The 24,790-nt window shown below is 37.4% G+C and overlaps 1 protein-coding gene across 3 annotated transcripts in view; it reads right to left on the bottom strand.

Moving 5' to 3' along the window:
- LOC106875347 (uncharacterized) overlaps window positions 1–24,790 on the bottom strand; it is a 74,420-nt gene that overhangs the window by 4,926 nt on the left and 44,704 nt on the right. For all 3 annotated transcript variants that reach the window (XM_089354946.1, XM_089354927.1, XM_089354938.1), the window contains 6 exons: window positions 20,806–20,948; window positions 18,833–18,956; window positions 17,453–17,612; window positions 15,519–15,718; window positions 8,661–8,786; window positions 1,776–2,754 (listed from right to left, as the gene is read on the bottom strand). In XM_089354946.1, the coding sequence (XP_089211072.1) occupies window positions 1,776–2,754; window positions 8,661–8,786; window positions 15,519–15,718; window positions 17,453–17,612; window positions 18,833–18,956; window positions 20,806–20,948 (1,732 nt within the window). The remainder of the gene's footprint in view (window positions 1–1,775; window positions 2,755–8,660; window positions 8,787–15,518; window positions 15,719–17,452; window positions 17,613–18,832; window positions 18,957–20,805; window positions 20,949–24,790) is intronic.

Below are 24,790 nucleotides of genomic sequence, written 5' to 3'. Positions count from 1 at the left end.
CACTACACTCTCTGAGTGGTTGGCGTTAGGAAGGGCATCCAGCTGTAGAAACTCTGCCAAATTAGATTGGAGCCTGGTGTTGCCATCCGGTTTCACCAGTCCTCAGTCAAATCGTCCAACCCATGCTAGCATGGAAAGCGGACGTTAAACGACGATGATGATGATGATGATGAATTTCCTGCTTATATTTCTTTTGTTTTACATATGTGTGTGTGTGTGTGAGTATAAATATAAAATCATCATCACCATCATGGTTTTAATATCTATTTTCCCCGGCTCACACAAACATGAATGATATATATATGATATAGATCAAAACAGTTTGATTCAAATTGGCTGGTACTCTTGAGTTTTAAGTGTGATGCTAGTCATCGGCCATTTGGCTGATGACTAGCATCATGCTTGAAACTCAAGAGTCCAACGAATTTAAATCAAACTGTTTTGATCCATACATGTAACTCCCAATAAATTGGTTGAGTACTCTTCTTTTGTTTGTCCACTCACTTGTATACATATGATATATACAGAATATATATATGTGTGTGTGTGTGTGTGTGTGCTTTTTATGTGGGACCATCACCCACACTAATACTTTTCTGTTGTGGTGGGTGGGTCTTCTTGAGTACAGCAATGTGCCACATATCTTTGTCCTCTGTCATCTCCTTTGTAAGGTTCAGCATTTTGAGATCAGCCTTCCATACTTCTTTTTTTCCATGTTTTCCTAGGTCTCCTTCTTCCACAACTTTCTTCCACTTTAAGTGATCAGCACATCTTTATGCAACTATCTTCATCCATGTGCATTACATGACAAAACCAATGCAGTAAGCACTCTTGTACACTGCATCTAATTCCTTTTATGCCCAACTTCTCTCTATATACACCAATGCTCTGTCACATACACAACTAATTAACCTATTAAAATTCTGACTGATTGAATTCATAATAACGCTATTTGTTGAAATCTATCCATACTATAAATCTTAGTGGCAGTTAGTTTTTGGTAGAAAGAAAATGCTTACTGAAATCATGCAGGTAGTCAAATTAGCATCTATGTAAGGAATACATTGACATACCAAATACCATTAGCATTCTAGCATTATCTAAGTCAAATGTTTAACCCTTTTGATACCAACTTTACCTGAGTCCATCTTTGGAAATGCTACACTGTAAAGTGGTTGGTGTTCAGAAGGGCTTCCAGCTGTCAAAACTATCAAAACTGACCTTGTTTGTGCTTGTGCCATGTAAAAAGCACTCAGTCCACTCTGCTGGGTAGTTGGTGTTAGGAAGGATATCCAGTTGTAAAAACCCTGCCAAAACAGACACAGAAGTTTGGTGCAGGCTCCTGTCAAGCCATCCAACCCATGCCAGCATGGAAGGCGAACGTTAAATGGTGATGATAATGAAATTGAAAAGAAAGCTTCTGTGTGTGTATGTGTGTGTATGTGTGTGTGTGTGTGTGTGTGTGTGTATTTAGTTATGTATGAATGTACGTACGTATGTGTGCATGAGTGAGTGTTTCTTTGGGTCTCCTTGCCTTTGCATAATGTAAATGAATGTCATTCATTTTCAGTATTCTGTGAAAATGTCTGGCCATGGGGAAATATTACCTTGTTTGGAAACAGGTAAGGAGAGGATCCAGCTGCAGAAAACCAGCCACAGTAAAACTTCCTCCAACCCATGCAAGTATAGAAAGTAGACATTAAAATGATGATGATGATGATGATAAGCATTGTATTTCAACAGAAATAAAAAAAAGTGTTAAGCATAGTACTTACTACATAACCAGATAGGACCTCTCCAGTTGCTGTTGCCACCAAACATATTAGTAGGTGATTCTCCTGGAGAATATCTTATTACTTTGTTGTTAGCTCTCTTAACAGGTATATCATCATCACTATCCTCTTCTTCTTCTTCTTTTTTGTTTTTATCATCCATTTGAATGCTACTTTCAAGATTCGTAGAAGTTTCCTCTTGATCGATTTCACTCTGTTCAGAAGCTGCCATAATAATTATAGATGACTTCTCATCTTCACTCTCCTCTTCCTCCTCTTCTTCGGTTTCTTCTTCTTCTTCTTCTTCTTCCTCACTCTCTTTCTCAATTTCTTCCTCACTACGTTTCTCAATTTCTTCCTCACTACGTTTCTCACTTTCTTCCTCACTACGTTTCTCAATTTCTTCCTCACTACGTTTCTCACTTTCTTCCTCACTACGTTTCTCAATTTCTTCCTCACTACGTTTCTCAATTTCTTCTTCACTACGTTTCTCACTTTCTTCCTCTTCCTCTTTTTCCTTTTCTTCCTCTTTTTCCTTTTCTTCCTCTTTTTCATTTTCTTTCTCTCTCTCTTTTCTCTCTCTCTCTCTTTCTTCTCGCTCTCTTTTTTTCTTCTCTTTCTTTTCTCTTATTCTTTCTTCTCTCTCACGCTTTTTTCTCTCTCTCTTTTCTCTCATTCTTTCTTCTTTCTCTCTCTTTTTTCTCTCTCTCTTTTCTCTCCGTCTTTCTTCTCTCTCTCTTTCTGCCCTCTCTTTTTCTTCTCTCTCTCTTTCTTCTCTCTCTCTTTTTTGTCTCTCTCTTTCTTCTCTCTCTCTTTCTTCTCTCTCTCTCTCTTCTCTCTCTCTTTCTTCTCTCCGTCTTTGTTTCTCTCTCTCTTTTGCTTCCTCTCTCTCTTTACAATGACATTGTTCATCAACATCATGGAAACTACTTTGACTCCACCCCAACTCTACTGGGGCTCTGTAAGGATTTTCTTCATGGTACTAAAAAAAATAAAAATAAAAAGCCCACATAAATCTCTGCTGAAAAGAAGTGAGAAATGTATCTTCAATCTTTCAAGTCACACATATACTCCTGAAAAATTATACTGTTTATTATTGAGTTGAAACCCTACAGAAGTCAAGCTTTGCCTGTCATTCCTCCAGGACTGTTAAAATAAATTACTACTTGGCTAGATGATATCAACTAACCCCTTCCCTCAAAATTATTGGCCTCATACCTAAATCGTCATCGTCATTGTCATCATGATCACAGAAGTTCAAATCCTGTTGAGGTCAACTTTGCCTTTCATTTTTCTGAAGTCAATAAAATAAGTATCATTCAATTCACTGCTAAGAAAGTTCACTGTGAGGGAAGTTTACTGAGAAAGTATATCCATAGAATGTCACCATTAATAATTTAAATCTATTTTATTGGAACCCCCCCCCCCCCCCCAAAAAAAAAACGGTGAATTGATGACTGTGAACTTTTCCTGCAGTGAATTGATGATGGTGAACTTTTCTATGGTGAATTGATGATGGCGAACTTGACGGTGAACTTTCCCTGTGGTGAATTGATGACGGTGAACTTTACGGTGAACTTTCCCTGTGGTGAACTTTCCCTGTGGTGAACTTTCCCTGTGGTGAACTTTCCCTGTGGTGAACTTTCCCTGTGGTGAACTTTCCCTGTGGTGAACTTTCCCTGTGGTGAACTTTCCCTGTGGTGAATTGATGACAGTGAACTTGACGGTGAACTTTCCCTGTGGTGAATTGATGACAGTGAACTTGACGGTGAACTTTCAGTGTGGTGAATTGATGACGGTGAACTTTCGCTGTGGTGAATTGATGACAGTAAACTTGACGGTGAACTTTCCCTGTGGTCAATTGATGACGGTGAATTTACTGGATATGCCATTCAAGTATGGCTTGATATCTTTCATACTTTCAGGATTGATAGAATAAAGTACCCATTAACTACTAGGGATTATGTAATTGACTGTATGCTCACCTCAAAACTAATGGTCTGGTGCCAAAATTAGAAAGAGCTATAATAATACTTATTTTTATAGTGGATGGAACATGTGGAAGAGGAAGACTTAGGAAGACATGGGATGAAGTACTGAAGGATGACCTCCAGACACTGACCCTCTCACATGAGATGACAAAGGAACAGGATAGCTGGCACCTTGCTGTACTCAAAAAGACCTGTCCTCCACAGCAGAAGTGTTAAGGTCACTCCCCCTGGTGAAGAGAATTGGCCTGCAAGAGTTATGTGTCAATGCCATGTAAAAAGGATTTGTGCCAGTGTCACATTAAAAACACTCAACACACACTGTAAAGTGATTGGCATTAGGAAGGACATCCAGCTATAGAAACCAAAACTGTCAGACTAGAACTTGCTGCAGCTCTCTAGCTTACCAGCTCTGGTCAAATCATTCAACCCATGCTAGCATGGGAAACGGATGTTAAGAGATTATTATTATTGTTGTTACTATTATTATTATTGGCAAGCTGGTAGAATGTCGGGCAAAATGCTTCGTGGTATTTCACCTGAAGCTAGTTTCTGAGTTTAAATTCCACTGAGGTCAACTATGCTTTTCAACCTTTTGAGGTTGATAAATTAGGTACCAGTGAAACACTGGGGTCAATGTACTTGACTAGTCCCCTCCCCACAAATTTCGAGCCTTGTGCCTTCAATATAAAGGATTATTATTATTATTATTATTGGCGAGCTGTAGAATTGTTAGCATGCTGGATGAAATGCTTAGCGGTAATTCACCAGTTGCTATGTTGGGTTCAAATTCTGCCAAGGTTGACTTTGCCTTTCATCCTTTCAGGGTGGATAAATTAAGTACCAGTGAAACACTGGGTTTTACATGATCAACTAGTCCCCTCCCACAAGATTTCAGGCCTTCAGTAGAAAGGATTATTATTATTACAATTATTTAGGTAGCAAGCTGGCAGAATCATTAGCATGCTGGGCGAAATGCTGCTAAGCATTTTGTCTGTCTTTGAGTTCAAATTCTGTCAGGGTCAACTTTGCTTTTCTTCCTTTTGGGATTGAGGAAATAAGTACCAGTCAAGCAGTAGGATCAGTATAAACAACTAGCGCTCACTCCTCAAAATTGCTTGCCTTGTGCCAAAAATTAGAAAGTATTATTATTATTATTATTATTATTGGGTTGTCCAGAAAGTTTGTGCCGATTTATAGCAGCTTACCTTTCGACTTATTTTAGAACATGGTTGAGTCCATAAAATAGGATTTGACTACACCGCCATTTAGAGCACAGTTTAAGCTATCTTTTCGTGGAAGAAGGTTTATGTTCCTATAACCTGTGTTAATTCTGAAACCCTTTAAAATGGAAGATAAGAAAGTTCATTTTCGGTACTTGATGCTTTTCTTTTTCCGTAAAGCAACCAAAGAAATATGCACAGTTTACGGTGATGTTTCTTTATCCGAAAAAAACTGTATGGAAGTGGTTCGCGAGGTTTTGAGTTGAAGATTGTAGCCTTTTTGATAAAGATCGATCAGGCAGACCATCCACTACAAATGATGACCAAATTAAGTTATTAATTGAGAATAACCCTCATTGCACAACCCGAGAATTGGCAGAAAGCCTCAACCTATCAAAATCCGTCATTCATGAGCACCTGGTAAAGCTTGGGTACACAAATCGCTACATGTTTGGGTACTACATGAGTTGAGGGAGAAGAACCTTTTGGATCGCATTTCCATCTGTGATTCACTTTATAAACGGAATGAAAAGGCATCTTTTTTAAAGCATATTGTGACAGGGGATGAGAAATGGATTATCTACCAAAATGTTTAGAGAAAGCGATCCTGGAGTAAGCAACATGAGCCACCCTTAGCCACCCCAAAAGTGGGTCTTCAGCCTAAAAAAGTTTTGCTTTGTGTCTGGTGGGACTGGAAAGGAATTCTGTACTATGAGCTTCTCCCAAGTAACCAGACAATTAATTCTGAGAAATACTGCACACAACTGGATGAGTTAAAAACAGCAATTCAAGAGAAACATCCAGAATTGGCCAACAGGAAGGGTGTTGTTTTCCAACATAATAATGCAAGACCGCACGTTTCTTTGGGAACCAGACAAAAATTGCTGCAACTCGGCTGGGATGTGTTACCCCGCCCTCCATTTCACCAGATATTGCTCCTCTGGATTTCCACTAATAATCTTTAGGGTTCAGATTATTCTATTAAACATATTCTTTATTTATTCAAATTGTTTTGAATTACTCATGTATTAATCCCATAGCTTCAAGATTTTGATGATGTGGTAGTTTATTTTTAGAATGATATTGTAAGGTAAGTGTGAGAGGCCAGATCTGGCCTGTTTGAACATAAAGCAGGTAGAATATTTTGGTTTGATATGGCTGGTTTAAATGCTAAAGGGTTAAAGAAAAACACAACAACCCCGCCAAAAAAACATAACAACCCCACCAAAAAACAAAACAAAAAAAAAAATGGCGAAGCCAGAAAGAAAACTTTGTTTCTGTGACAACCAGTGAGTGAACAACACAGTCACTCAGTAACAAGGAAGAATGTGTAAAAAAATATCAATGCTACATTATGCATTCCAGAATCATGAAACTTCCAATCAGAGATGTACTTAGCATTCAGAAAGCAGAAAATAAAAAAATGGTTATAGGAACAGGCATGGCTCTGTGATAAGAAGTTTGTTTCCCAACCACATGATTCCAGGTTCAGTCACACTGCATGACACCTTGGGCAAATGTCTTCTATAATCTCAAGCCGACTAAAGCCTTGTGAGTGGATTTGGTAGAAGGAAACTGAAAGAAACCTGTCATATATACATTTATATGTAAATATGTGTGTGTGTGTGCTTGTGTTTTCGACTTTGCCCCCCACCCTGCCACCAGTTGACAACTGGCATTGGTTTGTTTATGTCCCTATAACTTAGTGGTTCAGTAAAAGAGACCAATAGTATAAGTACTAAGCTTTAAAAAAAAACAGAAAAAACAAAAATACTTGGCAGTATTTGTTCCTTCTGCATTGCATAGATACTCTCTTGCCATTCTTACTATTAAAAAATACAGTGATTCAGTGACTGACTTGTTGGAAATCTACAACCACTGGTGCCGCTGCTCACAAAAACCAAAAGGCAGTGGAGTGACGTAAACCAGGGGTTTTCAAACTGTGGTCCGCAAGGACATGACAGGGGGTCTGTGGACAGCAAATACTTTTTATGGGCAATTTGATTTTAGATATGTTTTTTAATTGAAATCTTTTAATTGACAATAAACCTATTTGTTAAATACTGTTAAATAAATAAATGTAAAAATATATGTTATTTTAAGCAAATATTTATGTATAAATTTCATAAGTGTTTATAAGGTAAAGCCTGAAATATAAAGGGGCCCGCAAGTCAAAAAGTTTGAAAATCCCTGACGTAAACAAAATGCCTTGAATTATTTAACTAAATTTTTCTTTGTTTTCATTTTTTTATGTTTTAGCCAGAAGAAGAAGGGCAGAACATATGACCTTTTTTAGGTTCTCCAAGACTGGGTGAGAGGAGGGGAAGAAGTTTGCAGATTGAGGACATGATTTGAATGCTTGCAACAGATTTGAATCTGCTAAAACCAGAAGAGAGACAGGTGGTGGTGTTAAGCCAGACATCAGAGTAATTCCACCACCCATTTTGAATTCAGATATCGCCAGAGTTAACTTTGCATTTCAAGAGTGATGTACCTTATTGTGTCCCATGTTTCTGATTTTTGTTTCTTAAAAGTGCCTGTGCGGTGCTATATAACACTGTGGCACTGCATACACCCATGCAGTGCCACATAAAAGCACCCAGCACACTCCATAAAGTGGTTGATATTAGGAAGGGCATCCAGCTGAAGAAACCCTGACAAATCAGACTGGTGTCTGGTGCAGCACTCCAGCTCTGGCCAAATCATCCAACCCATGCCAGCATGGACAATGGACATTAAATGATGATGATGATGATAATTTTACCAGGCACTTACATAAGCATATAGGTATGTGGGTATTTTGAAAATAACTCAAGGAGTGATGACTGTGCCCTGCATAGTTATGGGTTGCCCTTTGGCAAGGCATAGCAACCATTCAGCCACCCTGCCAGGGATATGGCAGTGGAAGAGCTCAACTGAGCCAACAGTGCTTCCTACATTGATGTCGAGCAGAGGAATCCTAGAAGGTCAACAGTCAGGATCACTAAGGTCTATCAAGAGAGTAACCGCAACACATCCATTGTTGTGTAATCAGCTGATGAAAGACTCGTTGTAACTCAAGCTTCCAATTCAAATATGAATAGTAGAGCTGGGTAGCAACAGGGAGTCATGGGAATCTGTGCAAGCAGCACAACCAAGCTATATAAATATACAAGCAAAAACATGCACACATCCACACACGCAAATACATGCATGCAAGCACAGGCAGTTTACTCTTTTACTCTTTTACTTGCTTCAGTCATTTGACTGCGGCCATGCTGGAGCACCGCCTTTAGTCGAGCAAATCGACCCCGGGACTTATTCTTTGTAAGCCTAGTACTTATTCTATCGGTCTCTTTTGCCAAACCGCTAAGTTACGGAGACATAAACACACCAGCATCGTTTGTCAAGCAATACTAGGGGGACAAACACAGACACACACATATATATATATACATATATACGACGGACTTCTTTCAGTTTCCGTCTACCAAATCCACTCACAAGGCTTTGATCGGCCCGAGGCTATAGTAGAAGACATTTGCCCAAGATGCCACGCAATGGGACTGAACCCAGAACCATGTGGTTGGTAAGCAAGCTACTTACCACACAGCCACTCCTGCACCTATAGTTTGTTTAATTTAAACTTTGAAGATTCTATTTTATAAATAGGATGTAAAAGAAAAGTAACAACAAACCTTTGAAAGAGATCTAATTCCAAAGGGAGACAAGAATTCTGTCTCACTGAATAGGTAACCCAGAATATGTTGGAGCTGTTCTGTAGAAACAAATGATATAAATAGCTTGTTTTTGTCCATTTGCACCTAAAAGAAAGAAAATAAAACAATGAAGCAGTTGCAGTCATAGACTTTGAATGAAACAAATATCTGGAGATAATTGAAATATTAACCCTTTCATTACCAATCTAGTTGAAACCGGCTCTGGCTCTGAGTACAAATGTCTTGTTTTCATAAGTTTTGAATTAAAATCTTCCACCAAACCTTAGTCACAATTTATGTTCCTAACACTAGCTGAATGATAACTAAGTTATTTTACTAAATTCTTTGTTATATTTAAAGTAATTGAAAGAAACACAGAGCATCTCAAAATAAATATAATAACGAAAGGGTTTAACAGCTGTTGTTATGGCTTAACTCCAGGTCAAGCATAATCAAAGAGACATGTGATCAAAAGTATTCCAGTTGTGACCAACCTGTTTTTTCTCTTTTTTAGCTCAGATTACATTACTGAATTTCTCCCTTTGTTTTATTGAAGATGGTGAGATTTGGCTACTATCTCTAGCAAGTTCAGTGACATCACAATATTTCCTTCATTGACTCATGTTGATGTACTTGTAGTGTATAGTGGTAACAACCTGGGTTGGCAAGATGCAGTGGTATTGTATGTAATTGTAACTGCATGCATTAGTGGAATGATGAAGAGGTAGTAGTTATTGGTGTCTTACCCTGGGTCAGTCTTGATATAGCAGACCATTCCAACTGTGACCATACCACCTTTTATTCAGACATAGAATTATATTATCTAATGTACTCATCCTTTTTAAGTTGGTAAAAATATGATGTAAGGGTAATTTAGCTGCTATTACTAGAAGTTGAATGACTATGTAAAGACTTTCTAGTAGTAGGCAACGGTAGTGGTAAAAGATGAGACATATATCAATTGATCAATGCAGTGTAGTAAGATGGCAGTGGTGGTAGTGGTTGTTATTGTTGTTTTGTCCTAGACCAGACTTAACAGAACAGATTTATGACTAAAAGCATGACCATCACATTACTTTTTTTAAAGGGAGATTTGGCTACTGTTTCTCTCAGGGTAAGTGACCATTTAAAGGCTGTATGAAGTGTAGTGATTGGTGTATCCAATAGAGGTAGTGTAGATGCAGCTGTAGTTGTGTAGCCACAGGTCAGCTCTGATCAAGCAGTCCTATTGTATGTAGAAAGTTGATCAAACTACCAGGCATGAACCACACGTCTTAGTTATGCCATTATACCATGCGTCTACCTAGCTGAGGACAATATGGCTTGCTCTGACACATAGTGACGAAATGTATGAGGTGCTGCAGTGTTGATAGCTTGGACATATTGCACTCTCACTACTATCAAGTCAATTTCTATATGCTTAGAAATTCTGGTGGTGGTTACAGTGGAAGTAGACAAAATGGACTTAGTTAGACTATGAAAGTTGGTGTTCCTCAGCTCTGATTGTTTCTGTTTTAGGCTAGTGAAGCTAATCATGCCATAGCTATTTCTGGTGTCTATGATTTTTATGTTTGTCTAGATCAATGGTTCTCAACCATTTTGTCCCAATGGACCCCTTTCATTGCTATTTTACTCAGTGGGTGGGATTCTCAAAACCATTCAATGTCTAAAAACTCCTATTATACTTTTGTGACTAAATATTATTAGGAATTGTATACAAAATTGTTTAAATATTTTGTGTATAACAAGCACATAAGTTGCAAATAATATAACCAGCTTATTTATCTTAATATATAAAGCTGAAGTTGTGTGTCATTGTGAAGCCTTTTCAAAAGTTTATAGTAATCCACATTTTCTACTTTTTCGTAAAAATTTTTACATCAATGGAATTTTCTCGATGTGAACTTTCCAGTGCAGTAATTAGATTTTTTAAATTCCGTTTACTTTGTGTGATTTAAGGGAGATATGTATATGATCATTAATGCATACCCTTCTAAATCTCTATAATTCTGATTTCTATCATATATCTTACCTCATATCGATCTACTGTACCTCATCACACTATGAGCTAAATATTAATTCTTTAATTTATCCGAAATTTAGTTTAAACCTTAACCCCCAAAAAACCCCTACTATAAACAACTAACTAACTCCCATGCATATATAGTTTAATATTCAACTAGCTCATCCTTTTTCAACTACACATCCCCATTGCTAAAAATAACTCTACAGCCACTGACCTTAGCCTGGACAGACACAAGCAATTACTACCAAATTTCCTCCCCCACAACTTAAATCTTTGAAACTACCAGACATCTACCACTCTCTTTAAATTCCTTTCATTTCACTCTATTTTTTTTTTTACCCTATCTTCCTCTACCTCCTCATCCTCTCTCTTATCTTCTCAGCTACCCATCCCACCCCATACACAATTCTTAGACACCATACACATATACACATTACTTTATCCTATAGCCAATCCCTACCTCACTCTATTCAACTCTCTTTCTATTTCTTTTCTTTACTTTTCCCACTTAATAGCCACCTCTGCTACCATTCTGTTATTGAAAGTTGATATGCTCTTGTCATTTTCTTGGGGTGTCTACTATATCAGGACTTTAACCCACATGGATATACACAGGATTGCACCTAAAGACTTACGCTCATGGATCTATGCAGGATTTAATTTCTATAACTTCGGAAAGTTGAACTATGAACTTCTTTGCTTCTTTTTTATTCTCTCTTTCCATCTCCTTATTCTTTTACTCCCTCACTCTATGTTGTCATCTTATTGAGATATACCATTCTCATTTTCTATATCTTTTTTCCCCAATTTGTCTCTGATGACAGAATATCCCATACTTGGGGATATACCAGAAAGAGCTGTAAGATTTTAAATTCCTTCCTGTAATAATATCGTATATGACTTGAGATGTTTGCTTTACCATAATGTTTGATGCCCTGTTTAACAATTATATATATATATATCGATATGTATATATGTGTGTATGTATATATATATATATTACAAATGATATGTGAGAATATGCATATATACATACATATATTTACATACCTACATCTACATGTATATATAGATGCATATCCGGGTACAGGACGTCAAAAAACGTGGACAAAAATGGAACAAGAACATAAACAAAGCAAAAAAAACGAACTTTTTTTATGGACAACAGAATGAACACATAGGAAAACAAACAAGCCACTTATGGAACTTTTCCTTCATCAGCTGCCTCTATTCTAAACTAGGTGTTTCGAAGATGAGGCAGAACGCGCTCTTAGTTTGGATCCATGGCCCTGGCGATGATCACACTCAGATGTGCTTTTAACGTTCCACTGGCACAAGTGCCAATCAAGTGGTACTGTCATAGGCCACGTCAGTGATTTTGATTTGATTTCACTTGCCTCAATAGGTCTTCGCAAGCAGAGTTTATTGTCCAATGAATGAGGGGTACTCATATGTGGGCTGGTTACACCCACTGGCATAGGCTATGGGCTATGGTCTCACTTGGCTTGTTGGGTCTTCTCAAGCACAGCATATCTCCAAAGGTCTCGGTCACTAGTCATTGCCTCGGTAAGGCCCAATGTTCAAAGGTCATGCTTCACCACCTCATCCCAGGTCTTCCTGGGTCTACCTCTTCCACAGGATCCCTCAACTGCTAGGGTGTGACACTTTTTCACACAGCTGTCCTCATTCATTTCCAACACATGACCATATCTGCGCAGTCATCTATCTTGCACACCACATCTGATGCTTCTTAAATCCAACTTTTCTCTCAGGGCGCTTACATTCTGTCGAGTATGCACACTGACATTACACATCCAGCGGAGCATACTGGCTTCATTCCTTCAAGCTTATGCATATCCTCAGCAGTCACAGCCCATGTTTCACTGCCATGTAGCATGGCTGTTTGTACACACGTGTCATACAGTATACCTTTTACTCTGAGCGAGAGGCCCTTTGTCACCAGCAGTGGTAGGAGCTCTCTGAACTTTGCCCAAGCTATTCTTATTCTAGCAGCTACACTCTCAGAGCATCTACCCCACTACAAACTTGGTCACCTAGGTAACGGAAGCTATCAACTACTTCTAGTTTTTCTCCCTGGAATGTGACAGAAGCTGTTCTCTGCACATTTTCATTGTTTATAGCACCTGAGCATTTGCCACATACAAAAACTATCTTCCTAGTTAGCCTTCTTTGATATTGCTGCACCTCTTATGTGTCCATAGCGTACACCAGGTACATCTTATGGAGTTTCTACCTATGCCTTTTCTAAAGATCGAGCAGGGTCATCTACCTGAAGGGATTTGTGATTTGTCTGCCTTCTTACTTATTAAGACTTTGGTTTTAGCTAAGTTGACTCTAAGGCCCTTTGATCCTAATTCTTACTTCCACACCTGAAACTTTTCCTCTAGTTCTGATAGTGACTCAGCAATTAGAGCAAGGTCATCAGCATAGAGCAGCTCCCAGGGGCATTCTGTCTTGAATTCCTCTGTTATTGCCAGGAGGACTATGATGAATCAGATGGGGCTGAGGACTGATCCTTGGTGGACCCCTACCCCTAACCGGAATTCTTCATTGTACTCGTTGCCAACACTCACCTAACTGAGAGCATCTCTGTACATGCCTTGTACAGCTGTCACTAAACATTCATCTATCCCTAGTTTTCTCATTGACCACTAGATAAGGGATCAGGGGACCCTGTCAAAGGCTTTCTCCATGTCAACAAAAGCCAGGTACAGAGGTTTATCTTTGGCTAGGTATTTCTCCTGCAGCTGTCTTACCAGAAATATAGCATCAGAGGTGCTTTTCCCTTGCATGAGCCCAAATTGCATCTCATCTAGACTGATTCTCTCCCTAATTAGTTGGGCTATTACCCTCTCCTTGACCTTCATTACCTGATTCAACAATTTGATACCTCTGCAATTATTTGTATCTAAAGTGTCACCTTTACCTTTGTAGCAGTTGACTATGGTGCTGCTACACCAGTCATTGGGTATGACTCCTTCGTGTATCACCTGGTTAACTATATGGGTGACTAGGCTATAGCTGACACCGTCAGATATTTTGAGCATCTCTGTGGTGATTCCTGATGGGCTAGGGGCTTTCCCTGTCTTCATACTCTTAATTGCTTTATCTACCAAGGTACTGTCAATTTGGATAGCTGGTCCCTCTGTTGGACCGGCATTCGTCAGACTCTCTTTCTCTCATTAATTCCCTTTATTAGCAACCTTTCATAGTGGCATCTCCAAACCTCTCTCTTTGCAGCCTCGTTTAATGAAAGCGAACCATCATCCATGCGAACACATTTCTCTCTTACAACATCATGATTCTCCCTCACACACTGTCTTGCAATATGAAATACCTCAAGTCTTTGGTCCTCACGGTGCAGAACATTGGCAAATTTTTTCTTATCTGCTTCCCCTCTGGCTAAATAAACCTGTCTCCTAGCTTCTCTTCTGGCAATCTGATACAATTCCCTGCTACCACCATTCTTCCAGTCCTGTTTCTTTTCCCTAATGGCCCTGTCAACAACATTGTTCCACCACCACGTTACCTTGGGTCAAGAGGGGACTTTGCACCATCCACAGATCTGGTCAGTGGCCCTCAGCAAGTTGTCCCATAGAAACTTCCAGTTGTCTTCTACATCATGTGATGCTATATCCCCATCTATTTCGTCAAAAGCTTTGAGTAATATGTCTCTAAATCTCTGTCCATTTGCAGGATCTTTAAGCTTCCAGACCCTTCTCCTCCATGCTGGTCGTCTTCTGGACATCCATTTAGCCCTGGTCCTGAAGTTGCTAACTATTAGTCTATGCTGTGGGGTACATTCTTTGCCTGGGATGGTTTTGGCATTTATAAGCAGCCATCTTTCCCTTTTTCTGGAGAGGATGTAGTCAATTTGACTAGTGTGTTTACCAGATCGGTAGGTGAGTAGGTGAATGGCAGGTTTCCTGAAGTTAGTATTGTAAACCATAAGATCATTTGCACTGCAGAACTCCAGCAGCCTGGTTTCCTCCTCATTGTGGAAACCAAAATCATAGACTCCATGTATGCCATGGAAGCCCCCTGCATGTTGTCCAGCATGTCTATTGAAGTCACCAGCCACAAAGATAAGATCCCTGTCAAGTAGTGGTGTGGGGACAAACACAAGACATAAAGACACACACACATGATAGGCTTCCTTCAGTTTCCATCTACCAACCCTACTCATAAGGCTTTGGTCAGCCTGAGGCTATAGAAGAAGATACTCGTCCAAGGTGCCATGCAGTGAAACTGAACCCAGAACCATGTAGGTGGAAAGCAAGCTTCTTACCACACAGCCACACCTGATGGTGTGCATAAGAGGGTGATGGGTATATAATGTTACTCCATTTGTACCTTTGTTGAGCTTCAGAATTGTTATGATTTTAATCAGATTAGAGAAACTGAGAATTCGGCATTGTTGGCACAGGATTTGTAGGTGTTGGCAAGTACAAAGATTCTTTTAGACCCTATAAGTTTTAGGAGTATGTTTGTGTTTGCATCCTGTCTTTAAGCATTTGAAGTTTTAGATTACCAAATTGGTTTTCTGGTGTCTGATAAAAGAGGTCAAAATGAAGAGTGTAGAAGCTGTAGTTTTCTGGGAAGAGTGGAATACTGTTTATCACAGGTCTGCTCTATCAGAAATGACCTGGGAATAAGCAACAACAACTTAATGTTGCTATTAATAGTGTAGGTTGTTAATTTAGTATATGTATAATGATAAGATTAATAGTAATATCTGTTATAGTAATACCGTTTGTAACATAGATAACAACAATAATAATAATTTGTACCTTGCTACTGTTGGAAGCAGCATCTCTCAGGACAGCAAAAAGCTCAGGATTATTAATCCTTATTGATGAAACATCAACGACAGTTGTAGCAATCAAAGGAACAAGGCCTACTAGTGATCGTATGCAGAGTGGAATGATTGTGTCAGATTCTTGTGAAAGCAGCATATCATAGAAGAATTTATCGTCCTCATGCCAAAACCCTGGAAAAGTGAGAAAGTATTACAACTACAACAGACAGAGTAGTCTTAATGCTACAAATACAAAACACTAACATGGCATGATTAAAAAATAACCAGTTCATATCTATACTGTACTGCAAAATGGTTGGTGATAGGAAGGGCATTAAGCTGTAAAAACCATGCACCCTCCTCACACACACACACACAGTCACAGTATAATACAACAACAAAGACTGGAACACCATTGCTTTCAGAAGGAGCCTCTAAATCAGGGTTCTTTAATCTTTGTATGATTCCAGACGCCTAAAGGATTGTTATTCACTGTGGTTCATAACATCCCTTCCTTAGACTTTCAAAAAGAAAACAAAAACATCCTCATTACCATCAGTCCTATCAGTTGCCAGTACTTGAAAGTATGGGTAACAAGATACTATCTCATCACAACACCAGTGTTAATCAACATTAGCACCAGTGTTGCTGCAGAGGACCTCAACAACATAAAACCAGAACAAATAATATCTTTATTCGCTGCTCTAAAAATTTCATTACTCCGCTGCTCTTTGTCTGAAGCTCTAACAATTCTGCCAGCTCAACACTCTAATTGAATTATATGATAAAACTATATATATTATCACTCACTGGACATCACTACTGCAAATTTCAAATCACTAGGGTAAATAGGGATTCATTAGGACTGTCTGTTAGTAAACCCATAATCTGAGCAATTACTGATACAGATGACATACATATCAACAGCTCTTTAGATTCAGGATTATCAATGAACAAATATATATTAGTGACAGAGGCAGTATTAATATCAGGAGGTAATATTTATCAGCACTTAGAGAATAAACTATATTGCAGTAGTTACCAGGCTTTTTGACTCATTTATATCACTAGTGATGAGATAAATCCCCACTATCTCCAACACTGAGACCACTAGATCATGTAATTTCAACCTTGTTTGGTCTTGACTGCTAAGACGCAACTGCAATTCATATCCCCACCACTGATATATATATTGACAGTGCCAGAACAGGTACTGGTGTCACGATTGGCTGGTTAGCTTGTAAAAAAATATATATTAGCAACAGAGGCATTATTAATACCAAAAGGTAATATCTATCCCCACTTAAAAGTGGATGTTCTATTAGACAAGATCAACAAGGTCGAAATCACATGATCTGGTGGTAGTAGAGATTTATCTCCCCACTAGCTATATAAACAAGAAGCCAATATGAGAGTTTCTCTCATGGCAACTATCACAGTATAGTTTGTTCTAATAGAACATCCATGTTTAAGTGGGGATAAATATTACTAATGAACAATCCTGATGAAAGTTAACTTTCCCTGGTAGCATAAAACTTCCAGCAGAAATGTCAATAAGTGGTTTTTAAAGATGAAATGAAATGGTAAATTATTTTCTTACTTTTGAAAATATGTTCTAACTAAAATGAAAATAAAATGTCTCCCTCCCTCTCCCTCTCTTTGTTTCTGATGGCCTCAAAAATGTCCCACAAGCTAATTATTATATGTAAACCTACATAATAAATATACAAATTTGACAAATTTAACTATTTCCCTATAGATTGAAAAAAATGATGAATAGCCTTTATCAATTTTTGAACTGTCAGAGGTGTCTACATCACTTGACCAATCCCTGACAAATAAGCAGCCAATTTGTTTATATGCACAAAAAATCTAGAGGCTTCAAAGAACTATAAGTATTCAACACTTTAAAGAAAATAAACTTACCAGCTTTGTTAGTAGTTTGAGATCCATTTTCAGCTATAAGTAAAAAATGTCTAAAAAATTGTGTTGCTATATCAGCATAATCTGGGTCAGTTTTAATGATCTCAATAGCCATTTCAAACATTTTCACACAGAAAAATGCCATCCATCCAGTGGCATCAGCCTATAGAAGAGATTAACCAAAATATTTGGTAGGCATCTCAGAAATAATAACTGAAATTATTGTTTTTTTTAAAAGTAAAGTTGAAAGTTAATTTTCACCAAAAAGATGTAACACAAAATACAACCTGAGAATAAGCATAAGTGTAAATAAATTTTAAAAATAACTATTGCTAAAATTCCTTTCATTCACAAGAAATAACTGAAAATATGACCAACAAAATTTTCTTCTAGTTAGGATACCAATTTAACTTAGGTAACACTCAAATGATTTGATGTCTATTCATTGTACCAATACCTTGTGAATGGAATTTGGTAAAAAGAAACAGTGCAGGAGTTCATTGTATTTATATGTACACACATATGTATATATGTGTGTATGTATATATATACCTGTGTATGCATGTATGTGTGTATATACATGTGAATAATGTCCTCGTGCTTACAGGTACACTCGTCAAAACAAAACTGATTAAAATCAAAACCAGTACCAGACTGAAATAATTACTGGGATTGATATGATACACAGAAAAAACAAAACAAAACAAAAGAACTTATAGCTTAACAACTGAAATCAGCGATGGATAAAATGAACAGAAACATGTATAATTAAATACTATGCGATAATACAACAAAACAACTGCAGTAGATTTGAAGTCAAGAATGATAAGCTGACAGCATAGATCTTCATTTTACTTCCGTTTATATAAATAAAGCTTATATTATGTAGGAAATGAGCAAGTTATTCAAATTCACAAAGAAGTTATTTGAATTTTGAGGCACAGTTAACATACTCAAACTTATTTAGCAGTCAAGGTTTTATTCTGTCTAATGGAGCAGATGTATGTGAAATATAACATCTATGCATGCACACATGTATATCATGACTCATACACTGTTCACTTTCCTGACATTTGTACATAATTCTACATACTATACATGCACCTTTGATAAGTCGTAGTGCACCTGAGCACTATACACAATAATTTCATGATTATTATCGTTGTTGTAGTTGTGAAAGAGAAAAGGAGAGCATATTGGTTTCATAAACCAGTTAGTGGCTATAAAATGGACAAATTCATCGAGAATAGAAATTTCTCAATTATGAGTGAAGTATACTACAAAGAAAAACTCCAGTTTTGATTTTAAAAACAAAATTTATTTAGAATTATATAACAAAAATATCTAGAATAGAAACAAGGTGGATTCATTTAAAAAACTTACCTGAGCAAGGATATATCCAGGTGGTGTTCCAGAGGAACGGTTGAATATCGAAATATTGTCCATACCCAAGAAACCTCCAGAATATAGATGACCAGGGCCATAAATTTTATTTGTGTTTGTCCACCTAGCAATAAAGCATAGAAGAAAATTTCACAATATTTTGTCTTCTATTTCTCATAATAATTATTAATAAAGAGGGTGGTAAAGTAATGAAATAGCAAGTAGCAAGTAATATCCAGGCTTATCTCTCTGAGTTCAACCTATTATTGTTGATTTTATTTTTTATCTTTCTATTAGTCAGCAATTACAATTTGATTCACATCTAGAATACATTATAGAAATTAACTCCAATGCTTGACTGGTACTTTATTGTATCAACCCGGAAAGGATAAAGATGACCATGACAGGATTTGGACTCAGGACATAAAAAGCTGTAATCAACTACTATAAGTATTCTGTCTGATACTCTAATGAAGTCAAATCACTACCTCCAGTTTCAGTCAGCTAATAGACCTCTAAAAATGTGTTGTCTTGTGCCAATGTAAAAAAATCATTGTTCAGATGTGACACATTAAATAACAACCAAGAGATTTTGTGCTCTGTTAGTATCCAACTTATGACTGTAAGATAAGTTCAAACATTAATATTACAACCACTGTAATGTAGCTCAAAACAAGGCTCTCAACTCTATATGATCTTCAGCAAATTTTACCCCTACTTCATGATGGAGTATTTAAAAAAAGAAAACAAAAAACCCTCCAGTAGTAAAAAGCAATTATTCCAGCAGTCTGTCTAAATTTGTGTAAGCCATTACAACGTAGCAGAAAATAATAAATGCTGAATATAAGACAGTGGTTGTTAAACAACCATAGCAGAGTCCTAACCAATGTCATAATTTAAGAGATAGCAGAGGATACAAGTAATGTCATAGTTTACATCAGGCTGCATCTTATGCAGAGCACGCAAACCACAGATACTATTATAATCATTTTCAATGATCATTTCATGTTCATTTTTACATGACAGCTTGGGTAGGATGTTTTTTTTCTTTCTGAAAGAGCATTTTATGCCCAGATACTTTCCTGTTGCCAACCCTTTCAGTTGCATATTAAGACATGCATCAATATGATGTACATATTTCAAAACCAAGGTACACAGTGTAATAATGACAATGATGGAAGTTAAAGCATTATGATAATAAGTATTTAATTTTTGTGAATGATTAGTTGGTTTTACAATTTTGTGGTTATACGTATTGAGTCCTGGTTTCAGTCAAAGAAACTGATTCAGTCCATCTTATAATTATGTACAATGGATAATTAAAACACATCACTGTAAGCAGCAAGGTAAACAGTAAAATTAAAATATTTTTTCTTGGCTTAAGATATTGAGTTTAAGTGTTCTTGTGGGCTTGGGCTATGATATAATGTTCAAAGGAAAGCTCTCCCTAAGACTTAGCAAAATATCACCAACAAAAATTACTTCCTGTTATTCTAACACCGTCTTTCTTCCCTATTCCTCTAAATTCATCTTCAGTCTTGACCACTCTCAGCACTCCTCCAACCAGCATTTATTTGACTACCTTTCAGCCTGTGATAGAATTATCGTTTATTTTATTCTCTTTACCTTTTATCTTTTTTCTTGTTTTAGTCATTAGACTGTGGCCATACGAGGGCATTATCTAATTGACCCCAGTATTTTTTCAAAACCTGGTACTTATTCTATCATTCTCTTTTACCAAACCACTAAGTTATGGTTATCAAGAGGTGATGAGAGACAAACACAAGTGTAAAAACAAAAAAACTAGGAAGAACACAGGACATTGTTTACAAGTTAATGATCAAAAGCTCTCTGCAATTTTTGTTTTAAACTAATAAACTGCTAGAGTTTACTTACACCTATATTCACTACATTGTAAAGAAAAACGAATTAGTATTTAATTTACAGAATTAGTGACAAAGTTGTAAACTTACCAGTTGTAATTCAATAATAATCGGTGAAAACATTTCTTTAGAAAGCTCACATCATATGAACCACTATTGTGGTAAACAGAGAGACATGCCCAACAATGTACAGGGGGGTTTGTATCACTGAAGTCAAATTCACAACCAGGAAGCTGCAGAAAAAAGCGAACAACTATGTTACAAACAGTAAAGAATGTTTCTCCTAGTGTGTGTGCATGCGTACATACACATATATGTATGTACATATGTATGTATGTATATGCATGAATGCATGCATATATGTTTGCTCATTTGTTCTCTTTCTCTCTTTAATTTAGAATAAATTTTGACTGGCCACCAACTTTGGTAGCAAGGTTGTGAAGGAACGTGTCATGTTTTAACCATCATCCATTAAATTTTAAGAAGGTCTTGCAGATTTTTATAATTCCAGATATCGTGATCATTTGTAGCAAGACCCACAGTTCAGCCATACTTTGCTACAGATGAGTTAGTATGCATTCTGTTGCTCCAATAATAATAAGTATGAAGCTGAAAGTGTATCTTGGGTACTGGATTTGCAAACTCCTTATCCATAAATGTCCTCTTTCTCTTGTATTTTTCAACCACATGTAAGCATGCATGAATGCATGAATGCACACATGCAAATATGTATTTATGTCTATAAGGGATACAACTTTTCAATTTCTTTCACCAAAAACAATTTCCTGTATCATATTTAGATGAGCTTTTATGCATAAGTAACTAAAGTGAACTCACTTTTGAGCTATCTTTAAAAAAGTTCACCCATGAATCCATATTTGTATTCTTATGCAACACTTGTTTGAATATGGGTAAGGTCGCATAGCGCTCTTGGTTTTCAATAAATTCTTAGCATTTATAAAACTTCAGTGGTGATTAGACTGTATTGCTGAGTCATCATACTTAGTCATGAAGCAAATAAGTTCTTCTTTCACTTTCACTCTTGTTGTTTCGGTTTCAGTGTGCGTTCTGCATGACTGCTAGTGAGATATCATTCAAGAAAAAGCTTCAAAGTTGTTCAGAAGAAGGAGAAATGGAAGAGAAATTTGGTGCAGTTCCAGTCCCATTCACCTAGAGGTCATGTGCCTGTAGAAGCCTTACTGGCCAGCAGAAGCCGAATGCCACCCAAAGAGCAGATTGTTGGTCATTACCAGTTTCTTGGAAAATCAATTAAAGGCAGAAAGGAGAGAGAGTGGCAGAATCATCAAGAGAGGTGACACTACTGTGGAGAGATAAACTGAATTTTCCAAATCATTTCTGAGCAAGCAATATGGTCCAAGCTAAAAAATGTGCTTCATTTGTATGACAAATGGGCCAAGAAAGGAAAGTTTGAGCCATTAGTAGAACTGTTTGTATCACCAAAATTCATGGTGATTGGCTTAATGCTGATGACAAAAAGCTGTACTCCATCCAATTCCAAAGCAAGGGCAAATAAGCTATTCTACAGGCAAAGCTGCAAGCAAGCACACTATCTGTCCTTCCAAGAGAAGATGCTCTGATGCTAAAGCCTCCCATTCATTATCAAACCCAACAATCCTGGATACTGACAGTGACTCTGAAGAACAAGAAATTGAAGAGTACAATTACAGTGAAGATGACAGAGTTGATCAAAATGATAGTGATGGCACTTATTCCTCCACAAAAAAGCACAATAAATCTGCAATTGGTATGAGACTTGTAACTGGAACAAATGTCTCTACCAACAAAGCTGTGAGAATCTGCAAACAGTTGTTAGAGGAAGGCATTGATATCCCAGATCCTAGTCAGCAAGGCATTTACAATGCACTCTTCAAGAAAGCTGGTGAAATGAAGAAACACTTGATCGATACGCTATGCAATCAAGAATGGAGCCTGCATTTCAATGGTAAACATATTGACAGAAATGAATGTCAAGCGGTTGTCATCAAGAATGAAACAAGTGAAATCAAGCTGACTACTCTGAAGCTGTGTGATGGCAAGGCTGAGACCATTGCAGAAGGATTGAAAAGCACTTTGGATGAATTTCACTCGTGGGGCATAATCTCAATAATTATTGCTGATACGCCAAGTGTGAATACAGGATGAAAGAGTGGGATGATGGTGAGACTGCAAAGAATGTTCTTGAGCAAAGGCTATGACAAGCCACAAGTCATGAGCTGTCAACACCGTGTCTTGTACAGAATCTTGCATGTTGTCTTGAATGAAGAGCTAGCAGGCACAAGCAATTCACCCAACATTGAATATTTTTTGTCAAAGAACTCATGACAAGTTTATGAAGAACTCCAAAGTTCCTTCCAGAATGGAACTCATGTCATTGAAGAGCAAGCTGGCTGGAGAGATGATATGAAGTTTTTGTTCTACTTAACCCATGCCTTCAGGTTCTTCCATGAAAATGGAGATCTATCTTTCATCAAGTTTCAGAAAATTCTGAACATTAGTAATGCCAAATGGAATTCGCAAGCACTCTTAGCCCTTCTTGCATTTTTCCTCATGCCACCTGTGAGAGAAAGATTGTAGATAGTCTGGCAGTTCATCTCATATGACTGGGCAGACCACTAGTTCAGTAACCAAATGTATAGAGTTGAAGATTATGCAGAGCTATCATAAGCCTTACTACCCTACAAGACTGTTTTGAAATACTTGATAAATCACAGGAAACAAGAGCCATCAAAACTAAACATGAGCAGAAACAGTCAATGCTGTGAGCGAGCAATTAAGGTCATTCAAGAACTACATGCCACATGCAAGAACAAAGCGAACCTGCCATTGTATCTCATTCTCTCTAATGACTTGCCACAACTTGACTATTAACTAATTTGATGTTATATAACTTACCTTCTTTTTTTTTGTTCTGGAATGCAGAATACAGTTCTTTTAAGAGTTATGGATTAAACAATTTGGATATTTTTCCTTTTTTGTTTATTATTCAACCAGGGTTCTAGTTTTTGGAAATCCACCCAAATGCAACCGAGTACAGAAATTTCAAAGTTAGTCATGGGTGAACTTTTTTGATCAAATACAAAAAAAAACAAAAAAAACATTGATTTTCATTGCTCTCTAGCAAAAGATCATCAGAATATGATACAAGACTATGGAGTTGCAAAAAAAGTTGTATCCCTAATGTATATATGTATGTACATATTTATGTATGTTTATTTGTTTGTTTATTTATTTATCACAAGAGTGTAGTTCAGTTTACCTTTCTTCAGGTTTTCTAAAAATAAAAACACGAGTAGGGAAGGAGCTTCTGAGGTCTGTGTGTCTACAGTGAAAGGAGAGTGTGCAGTGCAGGACCCGGGAGGTGAGACACAGTAGGAATGATGAATGGAGGGGGTCATGTCCAGCGCATTAGGTCATATTTAGTTCAACAGTTTAGAGGAGCAGAAGTTCTGTCATAGCTTCAGAAGAGGCAGAATGAAAGGGAAAAGCACATCTATGGGTTAGTAGTTGTCGCATGCTTGTAGCTATTTTCATGTTTTGTGTGTGTGTGTGTGTGTGTGAAAGAGAGAGAGAGAGAGAGAGAGAGAGAGAGAGAGAGATAGAGAGAGACAGAGAGAGAGAGAGAGAGAGAGAGAGACAGAGAGAGAGACAGAGAGAGAGATAGAGAGAGAGACAGAGAGAGAGAGAGAGAGAGAGAGAGACAGAGAGAGAGTTGTAACTATACCATCCAAAATACATGAACACTTTAATGATCATTTTCATTTGAATGATTATTTTTTTATGCTGGTATAGATTGGAGGAGACTGAAGTAAATCATGCTACCACTTATAATCTTGCATGAGCTGCTGACCTACTGAGATCTAGTATTTTGATATCTGTTCTCATCCTTCCTCCTATAACTTCACTATCTCACCCTGTCTGTCTGTCTCTCTCACTCCTTTTACACTATGGATACCTTCCATATGTACCTTTCTTTTATTTTTTTACTTGTTTCAGTCATTGGACTGCCTTGAATGATTTAGTCAAACTAAAGAAATATTTCTTACAAAAAGCTGAA

The sequence above is a fragment of the Octopus bimaculoides genome, chromosome 1, assembly GCF_046866305.1.
Source record: "Octopus bimaculoides isolate indiv1 chromosome 1, ASM4686630v1, whole genome shotgun sequence".
Classification (NCBI taxonomy): domain Eukaryota; kingdom Metazoa; phylum Mollusca; class Cephalopoda; order Octopoda; family Octopodidae; genus Octopus; species Octopus bimaculoides.
Note: the sequence above shows the minus strand (reverse complement) of the source record. Positions and strands in the feature narration are given on the sequence as shown.